General features: G+C 33.6%; 2 protein-coding genes across 2 annotated transcripts; both read left to right on the top strand.

Moving 5' to 3' along the window:
* The first annotated feature begins 3,196 nt into the window (after positions 1-3,196).
* LOC135833666 (speckle-type POZ protein B-like) lies at positions 3,197-6,016 on the top strand. The gene is made up of 2 exons (XM_065347431.1): positions 3,197-3,622; positions 4,686-6,016. Exon 2 carries the CDS (start codon positions 4,796-4,798, stop codon positions 5,891-5,893), a length of 1,098 nt encoding a protein of 365 aa, XP_065203503.1. The 5' UTR covers positions 3,197-3,622; positions 4,686-4,795; the 3' UTR covers positions 5,894-6,016.
* Positions 6,017-7,451: 1,435 nt separating this feature from the next.
* LOC135835094 (speckle-type POZ protein B-like) lies at positions 7,452-13,460 on the top strand. Its single transcript, XM_065349184.1, has 2 exons — positions 7,452-8,039; positions 12,135-13,460. Exon 2 carries the CDS (start codon positions 12,248-12,250, stop codon positions 13,388-13,390), a length of 1,143 nt encoding a protein of 380 aa, XP_065205256.1. The 5' UTR covers positions 7,452-8,039; positions 12,135-12,247; the 3' UTR covers positions 13,391-13,460.
* The last annotated feature ends 1,351 nt before the right edge of the window (positions 13,461-14,811 follow it).

Raw genomic sequence — 14,811 nt, 5'->3', positions numbered from 1 at the left:
TCATATAATATAGAGGCACCAGTTGGTTTTTATTAATGAATAAATCGTTGCCAGAAAAACGCTCGCATAAATTACTAAGTTTTCTTCACTTGCTACCTGGTGCCACAACGACATTCAGCTAAATGGTGCCATAACGTTACAAAAGTAGATATTGATATATTTAATCCCTTTTGACAGAATCTTCTAAAAAAAGGCGCTCAGGAATGGGAGCTGTGATGGGGTAAGTAGTTATTTTTTAACGCTAACTCGAAGTTAACTCAGAGTTGACTCTTTGTTTCATTCTTTTCAAAAATGAGTTGAAAAGACTATTGAAACAGCGTTTTTAAAAAAGGATTTTGATGAAACTCCATTCAACTCCTATCAACTCTTCCACAGGCAAGTACCTATTCGTATTTTTGCATTTGGTCATAATAAAAGAGAGTCATCAACCCTTTAACGCACTCCACACTAATTCATCTCAAATAAAGAAATAAAAAAAAAGAAAAAAAAAAATATTTCAAAAATTTCTTAAAGAGAATTTGGACTAAAAAATTAGGCGATGAAAATTGAAAAAAAAATATTTAAGTCATCACCAACTTTTAAAATCAAAGATTTCCGCAATTTTCTCAAAACTAGCTAGGGTCATTCCATATCAATTCGAGCCAAAAAAGGCGATTTTGAAAGTCATGTCTTTCGATTTCGCTCAAATTTTTTAAAAAATATCTACCCACCCAGTAAGTGAGAAACCCGCAATCAGTTTGGTCCCAGCCCCCTCAGTGGGCGGGTGGGGGGACTTCCATTATTTTTACATTGTCTCGAGGTACTCAATAATTTCAGCAGCGCATTCCTCCAAAACTACGATACTTTGATCAAAACTGATTTCACAGTTCGAAAGGGTATTGAATTTTAAACTTTTTAAGCACGACGTCAGATTTTTGATTGGACCCATCCACGGCCCCCAGCACCTCCCCAAGGGGGTAACCTGAAAACAAATTGTTACATTCGTGTGACACATAAAATAGTATGTTTTCTGTATCGCTGAACAAGAATATAGCCATAGTTTTTCAAATCGACCTCACCCATGGCCCCCAGAACCTCCCTCAATAGGTAAAAAAAAATTGTTGGGGCCTTGGATGGGGTCCAATCAAAAATTTGGCGTCATATTCGTGTTCAGCGTCACCAAAAACATACTATAGTATGTGTCGCACGAAAAAACCCTATTTTGAACTTTTCCCCCATTTGGGGAGGTGCTGGGGGCCATGGATAGGGTCCAATCAAAAATCTTACGTCATATTCGTGTTCAGCGTTACCAAAAACATACAAATCGATGTATCACATACCCAAGATTTTTTTTCGAAAGTTTTGCCCCAAATTGGTGGTAGGGGGTGCTCCCCCTCCATTAAGAGATCCCATCTCGAAACTTGAATATTTCGAAAAAGCAGCAAAAGGTACATCTATGGAAATTGTTTCAGAATTTTAAATGGTAGCTCCCACTTACAGCGCCATTTTTAAATTTGAACATACAATTTGAAAGTTCAACTTTCAAAGTTTCAAATTTTGAAAATTTCAAAATGCTTAAAAAGTTTTAAATTCAATACCCTTTCGAACTGTGAAATCAGTTTTGATCAAAGTATCGTAGTTTTGGAGGAATGCGCTGCTGAAGTTGAGTACCTCGAGACAATGTAAAAATAATGGAAGTCCCCCCCCCCCCACCCGCCCGCTGAGGGGGCTGGGACCAAACTGATTGCGGGTTTCTTACTTACTGGGTGGGTAGATATTGTAAAAAAAAATTGAGCGAAATCGAAAGACATGACTCAAAAAGTAGGTCGAATTGACATGGAATGACCCTAGGTAGTTACCTGATTTCCAAGGCGAAATTTACATAATGGAGATGGAAAAGAAAGTACAAGCTGTCGAAATTTGCAAAAACAAATTCAATTTCCTCCTCCTAAATTTTATAAAAATTCACAAAGCAAAAATGTTAATGCAACATTACATATTCATTTTTTGACAACGGAACAGCTTAGGAATTAAATGCTGTGTTTTGCAATCACTAATTCAAACAAAACCCCCGTAATCAAAATTTCAGGCGCTGAAGTTGATTTTTCGGATTTTTTTCACACTCTGAGTCTCTGAAGTGGTCAAAAATGAACTTAAGCTTCTATAATTTTGATAGATGCTTTTTTGCCACCGTCTCAATCGTAATAGGTATTCATGTCTCTTCAAAAATTTGTTTTTGTATTTTTTACTTTTTGTAGAATTTACAAATTGATCACAAGTTCAGTTTTGAATAGGTAAGCATTCCTGAAATGTTGCAGTAATCATCTATCCGCCTAAAAGTTGATAAGACAAGTTCCTACTGACATACAGAAAATTTCAAAGATTTTCCAAAACGATTGAAAAAACTTCAATTTTTTGTTTGAGTCGAGGAATTTATTGCAATTGATCAGCAGCTCGCCAGGGTTTCATCTTGACCCCTGCAAAGTGATCAGAATTCAGTTTGAAAGGCTCGAGAGATTTATTTGCTCAATGAAATGCAGTCAAAACACAATTCAGACTGACTGGCGTTGAAAATGAACGTCATATTCGAAATCAGCGACCCAAAATTAGTCGAAAACCGTCACCACCTGAAAGTGCATATAGGCATCAAATAGGTCTTCAGTCGACTCGGTGGAGTGTGTCAGAAATAGGTCGTAAATTCAATTCAAGGTTTTTTTTTGTCAAATGATAAATACGTAGTACCATAATATGTACATTCTTTTTTGACTTATATGGAGTACGTTGGTTTTGTTCAGTTTAAAAATACTTACCCAGATTTTTAATGAAAAACTGCCGATCGTAAGTATATGTATATGGGTGAAAGAAGGAGTACATTTCAGGGGCACCTCCGCGGAGCTAAGCATTTTTCTGAGTGACTTTCAACTCACAATGAAAATCTTCAGTGAATTCGGTCAAAATCCTGTGACACCCTCAGGTTTAATTATAAATTGTAAATATGCTACAAACTCATTCCTTTTAAAACTCTAAATAGTTTCCTAGCGTCGTCGCTCGTATTCTTTTTTCAAGTAACAATCCGTGTAGGTATGGTGTAGGTACCTCGAAGATCACCCCTACTGTGTTCTTTATCTACACTGGACCTGGACTACTTCCTTCTTCTACACGTATTGTTCTACATACTTACCTCTCTCCGATGAGACAGGGGTTAGATTCGCAAGTATTTGTCACGTCTTACACTGTTATACTCATCATTGTTGATCTCTTATGAGTATCTTTTCTAATTGGTCAGTAGGTAAATATAGATACTTCATGTCCAGTGCCGAGTTTGTTTATGTCTGCGATAGAATTGTAAGTTGCATTCGTCTCTTTCTTTGTCAGTCTGCTACATCCCAGTGGTTGGTGATGATGTATCCTTAGAGTATTGTACTTAGTTTAATTCGTGATCAAACGCAATCTAACCAAATTATCTGCGATAAAAAAATTCATTGTGAAAGTTTTTGTGTTTGCCATTTTGTGTCTGTGTTCTGTGTTTTATAGTTGGAATACAAACTGATACATACAGAATTATATTTTTTTGTCAGCGCATCCACGAGTTTAACCAAGTTTGAAGTTTTTGAAGGCAGTTTTTGTTTCATCTCAGACTCAGGTAAATGTGATATCTACCTCATTGTTATTTAATATATTGGTATTGAATTAGTGAATTTTCCACATTTTCAATGTTATACCTACCTACAGATCGTAGGTACGTAGGTGTTGTAAAATTTCAAGATTTTACGTCAATTTTATCAAATTTTGATCTTTTTTTAAATAGAAAATACATACATAATCAAAATGTTCAAAAATACCTTTGTCAAAAGTTAAAAAGTGAAATTAAACATGAAATTAAGTAAATCTAAAAAATGTTGCTAACTAAAAAAATTTCAAAAAATCTCGCCTTCTGTAAAAATTTACCAAAAACTCTTGTTTCCAGCCAAAAAGTGGTAACGTAACTGTTGTCTTTATTGGCGAAAAATTTCAAAAAATGATCACTTTTTGCCAAGAACTGTCCAAAAATCTCGTTTTTTTTTCTACAGAAAGTTTTAAAAAGGCGTCACTTTTATTCCAATAACTGTCAAAAAGTTGTGCTTTTTTTCCATAAATTAAAAAAATTTTGTTTTTTACCAGAATTACACACTAAAAAGCATCGCCTTTTACTTACTCAAAATTGTGAAAATTTTTCATTTTATTCAAAAAATTGCCATGTCGTACTTTTTTGTTGAAAATTGCTAAAAAGTTGCTAAAATTATCGTAATAGGTTTGCGTTCAGACAAAAATAGCAAGAAAATTTGCCACTCATCAAAATTGTGATAGAAAGACTCGTTTTTTTGCTGAAAGTTTACTAAAAATTTACAGGTTTCTGCGAAAAAAAATTCAAAACGTTTCACTTTTCTCTCAAAAATTACCCAAACGTCGTGCTTTTTTGCGGAAAGTTGCGAAATAGTCTCTTTTTTTGACAAAATTTTTAAACGTGTAGGTATCACTCTTTTGCTTATAATTTTTTTTTTAAATCCAACTTTTTGATAAAATTGCAAAAGTATTGATTCAGTTTCTTCATCAGATTTTCATTGAAAACGGTTATGCTATAAACATTCTGACAAAGTAGTGTAATTAATGATTACCCAAACCAATGAGTTAGCTATGTACTATATACTTCATTTTTATATTTTTAGGTTACAAAAAGTTGAAGCTCAGAGAAGACCAAATCACTGAAGTACATGATATCCGCCCCTAATAAGTACCAGATAAATTGTTGATACATACATGATTCCAAATTTGAATCATGTCGTCGAATGAAGCTAGCGTTTCAACGTGCACATCCACTGAAGATTTCTGGTGTAGTACAGCTGAATTTCACGAAGCAGAGTTTGTTTGGAAAATAAGTGATTTCAGTTCTCTCGACGACAAGGGTGAACGGATAAAATCTGAAACATTCTCATCTCCTACAAACGATAAATTTATATGGTATTTGGATTTTAACTTCAGAGGCTTTAATAAGGAAACCGATATATTTCGTGTATATCTAAACCTGAGTAACAAAAGCGAATCTGAAACTGAAAGAGTATTCGCAAAATACACATTTTCCATTTTGAATAATGAAGAGGAAAAAAACTATAAGCCTATACCGAATTTTTTGGGTCATGAATTCGGCATTGATGGTGATGATGATAATTGGGGTTGGGATGATTGTCCCAAGAAAAACAAAACTTTCAGAAGTGAATTCTTACAAAATGATACGTTAATGATTTCATTCCAGATGATATTTTTCGAATTGAACGACAGAAATATAGCTAGTATGTTTCACCGTTGTAACACTATTCATCTTAAACAACTTTCCGATAATTTGGCTTCGGTTCTTGAGAATCCTAATTTTGCAGACTTCTCGATTTCAGCAAATGGTAAAAATTATCAGGTTCACAAAGCTATTTTGGCTGCGCGTAGTACCTATTTCGCCAAGATGTTCGAAAGTGGCATGAAAGAAAATCAACAAAATCGTGTAGAAATTACCGATGTAAGTGAAGACATTATGGACGAAATGTTGAAATTTATTTACACCGGAGTATGTGAAAATTTGGATAAATTAGCCGACGACTTATTAATCGCTGCTGACAAGTATGATATAGGTCATCTGAAGAAGGTTTGCGTAGAGTCGATTTACAGTAAGTCTTTATGTGTAGAGAATGCGCTGAATACATTGATATTGGCGGACCAGTATAATGCGAATAAACTTAAATCAATGGTGATTGACTTTATCGTAGCTAATTCATCTGAAATAATGGAGTCGGCTAAATGGAATGAAATTATGCCAATGTATCCTCATCTCTTGAACAGTATATGTCAGGCGATGCGGCAGTTTCTCGTAATACCAAAAACTAAGTAGGCGTAATTCTACTGAATATGTAATCAGTAATACCTGTAATAATTTTACCTAATTTTTAAGCTTTTATTTTAGTGTTTCTTACTCTTACAGCTTAAACCTAAATAAATGAGCTTTATTCGTTAATTTGATTCATTGTCTGATATAGAATGGTCCTCTTGAGAGAAGAGAACGTTCAAAAATTCAGAATCTCTGGATTTCTTGAGTAAGGTACATACCTAGGTATAAAAATCCATATTATTTCTTCGTTTTTGACGTAATCTTCCAAAAAAAAAAAGCGCCCAGGAAAGGGAGCAGAGATGTGGTAAGTAGTTCATTTTTTCAGCGCCAACTCGAGGTTAACTCAGACTTGACTCTTTGTTTCAATTCTTTTCAAAAACCGGAGTTTTTAAAATGATTTTGATGAAACAGTTCCATTGAACTCCTTTCAACTCTTCCACAGGCAAGTATTTTTTGACAACGGAACTATTTAAAAGATAAATCTTCACATCAACAACAAAATTAGAATGAGATGGGTTCGGGTATCGTAAGGGTTCGATTTCGAAAAATGTCATTTTAAAATTTCAAACTCTGCAAAAATGTGTTGAAAATATGAAGTTTTGGAAAGTTTTAGCAAGAAAAAAATGTGTGTGGTTTCAGTGCAAAAAAAATCCGAAAAAAGTTTTAGGTAATTCCAATTTTGTCGTGTTGTGGAAAAAAAGGAATTGAAATCTGTGTTTTGCACTCACTGATTCGAACGAAAACCCAAGTAATCAAAATTTCAGGCGCTGAAGTTAATTTTTTGGATTTTGTCACTCTCTGAAGGAGTTAAAAATGAATTTTAGACACTACAACTTTGATAGGTGCTTATTTGTTACCATCTCGACCGTTCATGTTTCTTTAAAAATTTGTTTTTGTATTTTTCACTTTTTGTAGAATTTACAATTTGATCATAAGTTCAGTTTTGGACAACCATTCCTGAAATAATGCAGTAATTATCTAACCGCCTAAAAGTTGATAAGTCAACTATCTACTGTCATACAGCAAATTTCAATGATTTTCCTAACAGTTTAGAAGGCTCAGAGATTGGGGGGGGGGGGTGACACCCCCCCCCCCCGTTGAATCCGCCTCTGGGTACCAAACAACCTACCTAGGTACATATGTCGAAAATAGGTCATAAATTCAATTTAAAGTTTTTTCCTCAAATGTTAAGTGTAGAACCTATGTACTACATACTTCTATTTGACTTCATAGTTCGTATGTAAGTGTTGTCCTGTTTAAAAAATATATCATAGCCTATGTACCTACCTAGATTTTTAATGAAAAGATGCAGATCTAGGGTGAGAAAAGGGCACATCTCAAGGGTACCTCCGCGGAGCTCAGAATTTTTCTGAGTTACATTCAACTCACAATGGAGATCTTCACTAAAGTCGGTCTAACGTAAATCCTGTCACATTTTCCCTCTCTCGATCCATCCTAACGAACAAGTTCACTTCAATTATAAACTCTTTCTCATTGAAACACTAAATAGTTTCCAGGCGCCGCATTCCTTTCTCAAGCAACTACCCTCGATTGCTCGAAGAATACTCGAAGATCACCGCTACATGTGTTTTTCATCTATACTGCACCCTTACTGCACCTAAACTACTTTCTTCTACATGTTTTCTTCTACATCCAACGGACGGACGCGATATACTGGGTTAGATTCGCAAGTATTTGTCGCCTTACACCATTATACTCATTGTCGTTGATTGTTTATGTGTATCTTTACCAATCGGCCTGTGAATAGGCGCTGCATGTCCATGTGTGGAGTTTGTATAAATGTGTGCGATAGAATCACAAGTTGCAATACGTGGACTCTTTCTCAGTCAGTTTGTTACACACACCATTGGTTGGTGATAGTACTGATGGTGCATCCTTATCATAGTTTAATTCGTTATTATAGTTCGTTATCAAACGCAATGTAGCCAAATCATCGCATCGTTGATAAAAAAAATTCAGTGCTGAAGTTTTTCATTACGTATTTGTTTGTCATTTGTGTCTGTGTTTTATACGTTGGAAGTTGGAATACCTCCATATTGATACTAATAATTATGTTTTGTCTGCGCATCAACGATTTTCACCAAGTTTGAAGTTTTTGAAGGCAGTATCTGCTTCATCTCCGACTCAGGTAAATGTGATATCTAGGTACCTCATTGTTATACATATAATAGTATTGAATTTGCTACATTTTCAATAGTATAGATCGTAGGTATTGTTGCAATTTTGTTTGAGAACGTTGATAATTCTGTTATTTTAATAACTTGTTTTGAAGTTATCGCAGCCCCAGCCCTTAATTAAATTATCAGGGCGCTACTAGGGTCTAAATTGCACAGAAAAAAACGCAGCACAAGGCACGTTTGACTGTGACTTCCGAAGTGATTTTATTGAATAAATTTGTATGGCATAGCATAAACTCGATTAAAAAAACTTTTGATCAAAGGAACATTCTGGCAACCTAATTTTAAAATTTTACCGTCTCCTTTCAGTCGCCTGAAATAGAGCTAACCACAAATTACTTACTTATCACAAATAATGAACTAGTTACACCAAATTTACCAAATCGGTACAGTACAAAAGAAATGACAGTTTTGAAATTTTTTCAATTTTTTTCAAACGGAAACGTGAAAAACGAAAAGGGATGAAATTTATAGTACTGATGAAGGAGGTCCTATCTCACTCAACCCACAGATACAGAAAAAAGTTTGGACTAGGCAAAGCTGAATCAAAGTAAAGTAGCATGCAAAAAGCATCAGCTAACATTTTCAGATTCCAATGTGCTTTTTCGATTTTTAGTAAATTTTCATTTTCTGAATCTAAAATAATTTTTGGCTAATGAAATCGAAAAAAATTGAAATTTTATCAGATTGGCCTAAAATTTGGTACCTAAACCTAAGTATATAAATCTTATTATTACTGACCACTCTCCCCCCCCCACCGAATCGATTGCAAAAATAAGGTTTAGTTTCGAACCGTTTTGAGCAGATTTTTGAAAGTCGAAATTTCCACAGAATTTCACCTGATGAGGTTTTTAAGTTCAAATTTACTTCATATCCCAGTTGATACAGAGTTGAAAAAATTCGAGAATATTTTGATTTTTGAAAATTCACAAAAAATAAAAAAAATTTACTATACCTATACCTAGTCCCTGAAATTTTGTCTAATGATGTATCGGACCTGCGTATTATTTGTAGCTTTGTTCGGTTTGAGAATTTTTCCGCGAGTTGGTACGTATTTCATATAAATCTAAATTCTTTAAGAGTACCTAGGAAAGAGTTTCCTAAAATTGCTGAAATGTCTATTGAATTAATTTCAAACAAAAAAGCCCTTCCCTCTTTCATTTTCTTTTCACAAACATTCTAAATTCAAATTGACGAAAAAGCACTCTTGCCTCGTGCTACCAGAACATGGCCAACATAGATGGCGGATGCTCTTTTTGGGTAGAGTAGAAGTGAATCTTATCATGAATACCACGATGAAAACTTTTATTTAAAATATGGTACCGAGTTATTTGAGTAGAATTGAAAATTTTGACTTTTTTGGGCCCCGAATTTAAAAAATGTTGGTCGTTGGGCCTCAATACTCTCATCCCAGGAAAAAAAGTTTTATAAACTTGTATAGAATTCTATAAAAATTGCATTAACTTGTATAGAGTTCTATAAAAATTGCATTCAATTTTATAGAATTTCATCCAGTGCCGGCGTTAGCACTGTCGCATATGTCGCAAAGTGCGACATAGCAGATTTCTGGTGTGTCGCATTGCGACACACCAGAAATCTGTCGCCAAATCGGAGAAAATTTGAAAAATCGAAAAAAACGTCAATTCGGTAGCAGAATTGTTAATTTGCCGAGAAAATCACCAATCTGTCCTCAAAATTCTCATTTTTTCAAAAGCTTTTGCCCTCGCTTCGCTCGGGCTACATTAATATTTTCTATTTCTCAAATTCTGCATGACTGTGCTTGGAAAGTATTTTTATTGAGACTTTTAAAAATATCAGTAGTGGAAAACTGACTTTTCACATCAAAATTACAGCTGTTTTGCTTCTTGAAACTTCAAGTTTTTGAAAGCTTTAGCCCTCGCTTCGCTCGGGCCAATGTTGTTTTATTTTTCAAAACACAAATTATCCAACGCTTTTGCCCTCGCTTCGGTCTGGAATTCAAGATACTGATTTCAAAAATTTTAAGAATATGAAAACCAAATAGAAAAATTATAGAAATAGGAACTCATAATACTCAAAGCACATGAAAAATGGAAATTTATCATTTTTTCTGAACAGATTCATGATTCATTAGCTTTTCAAAATTTTTAACACAGCACATTCAAATTTTGATCAAGTGTAGCCCGAAAAATTACGACTTTTTGTGGCAAAATGACGTGGTACACCCCCCAAGCATGTTAAACTGTTCACAAAAAATGAATAAAATGAATAAAGAGATGTCGAATTGAAAATTTTTAAAATTTGAACCCTCTACCTTCTTTTTACACATGAAAAACTGGCACACCCTACTGGAAGGTTCAGTTACGCTTATGGGGGGGGGGGGGAGTCTTGGCTACACTTATCATATGTAATTTTTTTGCGACATACCAGAAAAATTTACTTCGCCGGCTCTGATTTCATCAAAATTGAAATAGCTTTTTATAAAGGTGTATCAAATATGATACAATTGTATGCAGTTTTATACATTCCTATACATTTTCATAAAAAGAAAAATAATTGCTTTGATAAAATTGCATAAAATTTTATAGAATTTCATCAATATTGAATTAGCTTTTTATAAAGGTGTATCATCAAATGCATATAATTGTATACAGTTTTATACATTCACATAGATTTTGATAAAAAGAAGAGTAATTGCTTTGATAAAATTGTATAAAAATTTTTTCAGTAGAATGGATATTTTGCATTAATTGTATAAACGTTTATAAAATTGTTTAAAACTGTGTACATTTGTATAGAATTTGATTCAGCTGTATAAAATTTGATCAAATTGATCAAATATGGTGTTGGTTTTTAATTTTTTTTTTTTTATCAAAATTTATGCAATTTTATCAAATAGACAATATTTTATACATTTTTATACAAGTTTATCAAAAATGATACAATTGTATCAAATGAAATGGTATAGTTAGTACTCTTAGATAAAGTACTGCATCATTCTCTATAATTGATTTTATTGATCTCTTCTAATTATTCCACTCAAAGTGTCATGTGTAGTGAAGTGACGAGCGTGGGACTTAATTTTTGATAAAAAGTGGATGCTTTGGAAGCCCACAATCCACAAAATGTTTGAATCAATGTTAAAATTTTTCTTCATAACAACCACACATAAAATTTTATAAAAAATACCCAATTATTTTTTATACAAAATTTGTCTCTATCAAACTGTATACAACTGCATAAAATTGTATACAGTTGTATACAGTTTGATAGAGACAAATTTTGTATAGAAAATAAGTGGGTATTTTTTATAAAATTCTATAAAACTTTTTTTCCCGGGATGATATGCTTGCACATCCACGAGAAACACGTTGAATAGAAAGTAAGCTGATGTGGTCTATTAGGAGACAGAGAGGTTGGTGGATTGGAACATTTCCTATATCGTCAAAAATTCTGCTGCATTTTGAGAAACTATGATCTATGTACCTAGTACCTACCTGTGTGGTTGAGGTAAGTAGGTACATTCCTTAGGATTGGTTATTACTTTTGATGGAATTACATCTTTGTAGGGCAAAATATTTGAAACGCTGGTAGAAGGAGGGACCTTGAAAGGAAGCGGTTTGGAAAAGTATAGGTAAACCATATGCAACACTTTCAAAAATTAATTGCATTACTGAATACATTTTGTGCGAACAAAACCGGCTCTATTTTTGAATCTTTTTGTTGAAAATGAAAGAAAAAACACCATTCTGATGATTTTTTGGGGGTATTTTTCCGGATCTTTAAGAGAAGTAAAATTTTAAGAGAGATGTTAACAGATAACTTCGTACAAGTATGTACATTGAGTAGGTACGTAGAAACATTTCATAAGTTGGCCCAAATGGGAGGGTGTAGTTCATAGATATGTCTGTTTATTGTAAACTATTCTTAGAATGCAAAAAAGAACCGTTGATTCCCGATGGCAACGGTTATGCCATAAACATTCTGACAAAGTAGTGTAAATATTAATGATACCCAGACCAATGAGTTAGCTATGTAGGTACTAATCTACTTCATTTGTATTTCAGATTACAAAAAGTTGAAGCTCAGAGAAGACAAAATCACTGAAGTACGTGCTATCAGCCCCTAATAAATACTTACCAGATAAATAAAATTGGCGATACATAATCCAAATTTGATCATGTCGTCGAATGAATACAGCGTTTCAACGTGCACATCTACCGAAGATTTCTGGTGCAGTACAGCTGAATTTCACGAAGCAGAGTTTGTTTGGAAAATAAATAATTTCAGTTCGCTCGACGACAAGGGTGAACGCATAAAATCTGAAACATTCTCATCTCCTACAAACGATAAATTTATATGGTATTTGGATTTTCACTTCAGAGGCAAACACGAGGAAACAGATCGTTTTCGTTTATTTTTAAACCGGAATAGAAAAAGCGCAACTGAAAGAGTATTCACAAAATACACTTATTCCATTTTGAATAATGTAAAGGATGAAGAAAACTATGCATCGAATGTTGAGTGTCGTGAATTCATCAACAACCACGACGATGATCCAAGTTCTGAAGATAATGATGATGATGATGATGATGATAATTGGGGTTGGGATGAATATCCCAAAAAAAACGAAACTTTCAGAAGTAAATTTTTGCAAAATGATACGTTAACGATTTCATTCCAGATGATATTTTTCGAAATGAACCCCAAAAATTTAGCTAGTATGTTTCACCGTTGTAACACTATTCATCTCAAACAACTTTCCGATAATATGGCATCGGTTCTTGAGAATCCTAATTTTGCAGACTTCACGATTTCAGCAAATGGTAAAAATTATCACGTTCACAAAGTTATTTTAGCGTCACGTAGTACTTATTTCGCTAAGTTGTTCGAAAGCGGAATGAAAGAAAATCAACAAAATCGTGTAGAAATTACCGATGTAAATGAAGACATTATGGGTGAAATGTTGAAATTTATTTACACCGGAGTATGTGAAAATTTGGATAAATTAGCCGACGACTTATTAATCGCTGCTGACAAGTATGATATAGGTCATCTGAAGAAGATTTGCGTAGAGTCAATTTACACCAAGTCTTTATGTGTAGAGAATGCGCTGAATACATTAATATTGGCGGACCAGTATGATGCGAATGAACTTAAATCAAAAGCGATTGACTTTATCGTAGCTAATTCATCTGAAATAATGGAGTCGGTGACATGGCATGAAATCATGCCAATGTATCCTAATCTGTTGATCAGTATATGTCAGGCGATGCGACGATTCTTCGCATTACAACTAAGTAGACGTAATTCTACTGAATAATGTCTGTAATCATTTTACCTAGTTTTTATTTTAGTGTTTTTTTATAACTTAATCCTGAATAAATGAGTTCTACGTATTCTATTCGTTAATTAGCAAAAAGAAATTCTAATCTCTTGCTTCAAAATTTTGTAAAGATTCATGAGGTAAAACACGTTAACGCGACATTTCATTCTTATTATCTAGGTATTTAACAATCCCCTCATAAAAGCCTCGTGGCACGTTGAGGAGGTGGGGGTGTGCCACAATGTTGATAAAATTTTTATTAAAAAAAAAAAAAAAAGATTTTAACAATGGAACAGCTTAAAGGAAATTTTTTTACATCAACAGCATGATTAGAATGAGATGGGTCAAGTATCCTAAGGGTTTCAATAACGAAAAATGTAATTTAAAAAATACAAAAAATGTGTAGAAAATTGGAAGTTTTGGAAAGCTTTGGCATGAAAGAAAATTCATGTGTGGTTCTGTCCAAAATATCCGAAAAAAGTTTTCATTCCAATTTTTTCGCGTTCCGAAAAAAAATTAATGTTGTATTTTGGTCACTGATTTGAACAAAAACTTCCGTAGATAATCAAAATTTCAGGCGCTGAAGTTTATTTTTTGGATTTCTTCACCAATTTTTTGTGTAGGTATTTACAAAGTCGAAAACAGTTTGTTCAAGGGTGATTCCTGAACTGTTTTTATGAAACCATGATTTCTTTGAATAACATGAACCAACATTATAATTAGGTATAAAAATAATGGTTAATGGTTTTCTTCAATATTCAACACCAACACATTGACAACGAACTAAAGTTTGAAAGTACGAGTCAAGTTTTTGATCAATTTGTAAATTTCAGAAAAAAAATGAAAAAAAGAACCAAATTTTCAGAGGTTTGTGACGAGTAGGGTTTTTTTTGGTACGAGTAATTAGTCTGGTGTGTATACCTACACGATCACGCGACTTGAAAATAGTCTCAATTTGAGCCCTGTGAAAAAGCACTAGGTAGTTTTCATACTTTTTCAGAAATTTCAAATCACCATGTCTCTTTGAAAATTTGTTTTTGTATTTTTCACTTCTTGTATGTAGAATTTACTACGTAAGTAATTGATCACGAGTTCAGTTTTGAACAAACATTCCTGAAATTTTGTAGTAAGTAACCACCTAAAAGGTCTAGAAGGCGTCCAATAAGCATTGGTCAAAGTTACATGCACTAAAGTTCCTTTTTAGTTTTTTCTAAAGACTCTAGAATGGCCAAGGCCAAGAGTTGAATGAAAATTGAAAGAATTATTCATACGAAATTGAAACCTAAAAATTTTGAGTCAGCACATGGATGTTTGAGGAATGAAAAATTACCTGCTTTGTACTCTCCACACATTTGTTTTTCCCCCGAAGATCTAACCCCCACCGATCAAAAATAATTATAGACGAAAAACTGAAAATG

The sequence above is a fragment of the Planococcus citri genome, chromosome 2 (genome assembly GCF_950023065.1).
Source record: "Planococcus citri chromosome 2, ihPlaCitr1.1, whole genome shotgun sequence".
NCBI lineage: Eukaryota > Metazoa > Arthropoda > Insecta > Hemiptera > Pseudococcidae > Planococcus > Planococcus citri.
Note: the sequence above shows the minus strand (reverse complement) of the source record. Positions and strands in the feature narration are given on the sequence as shown.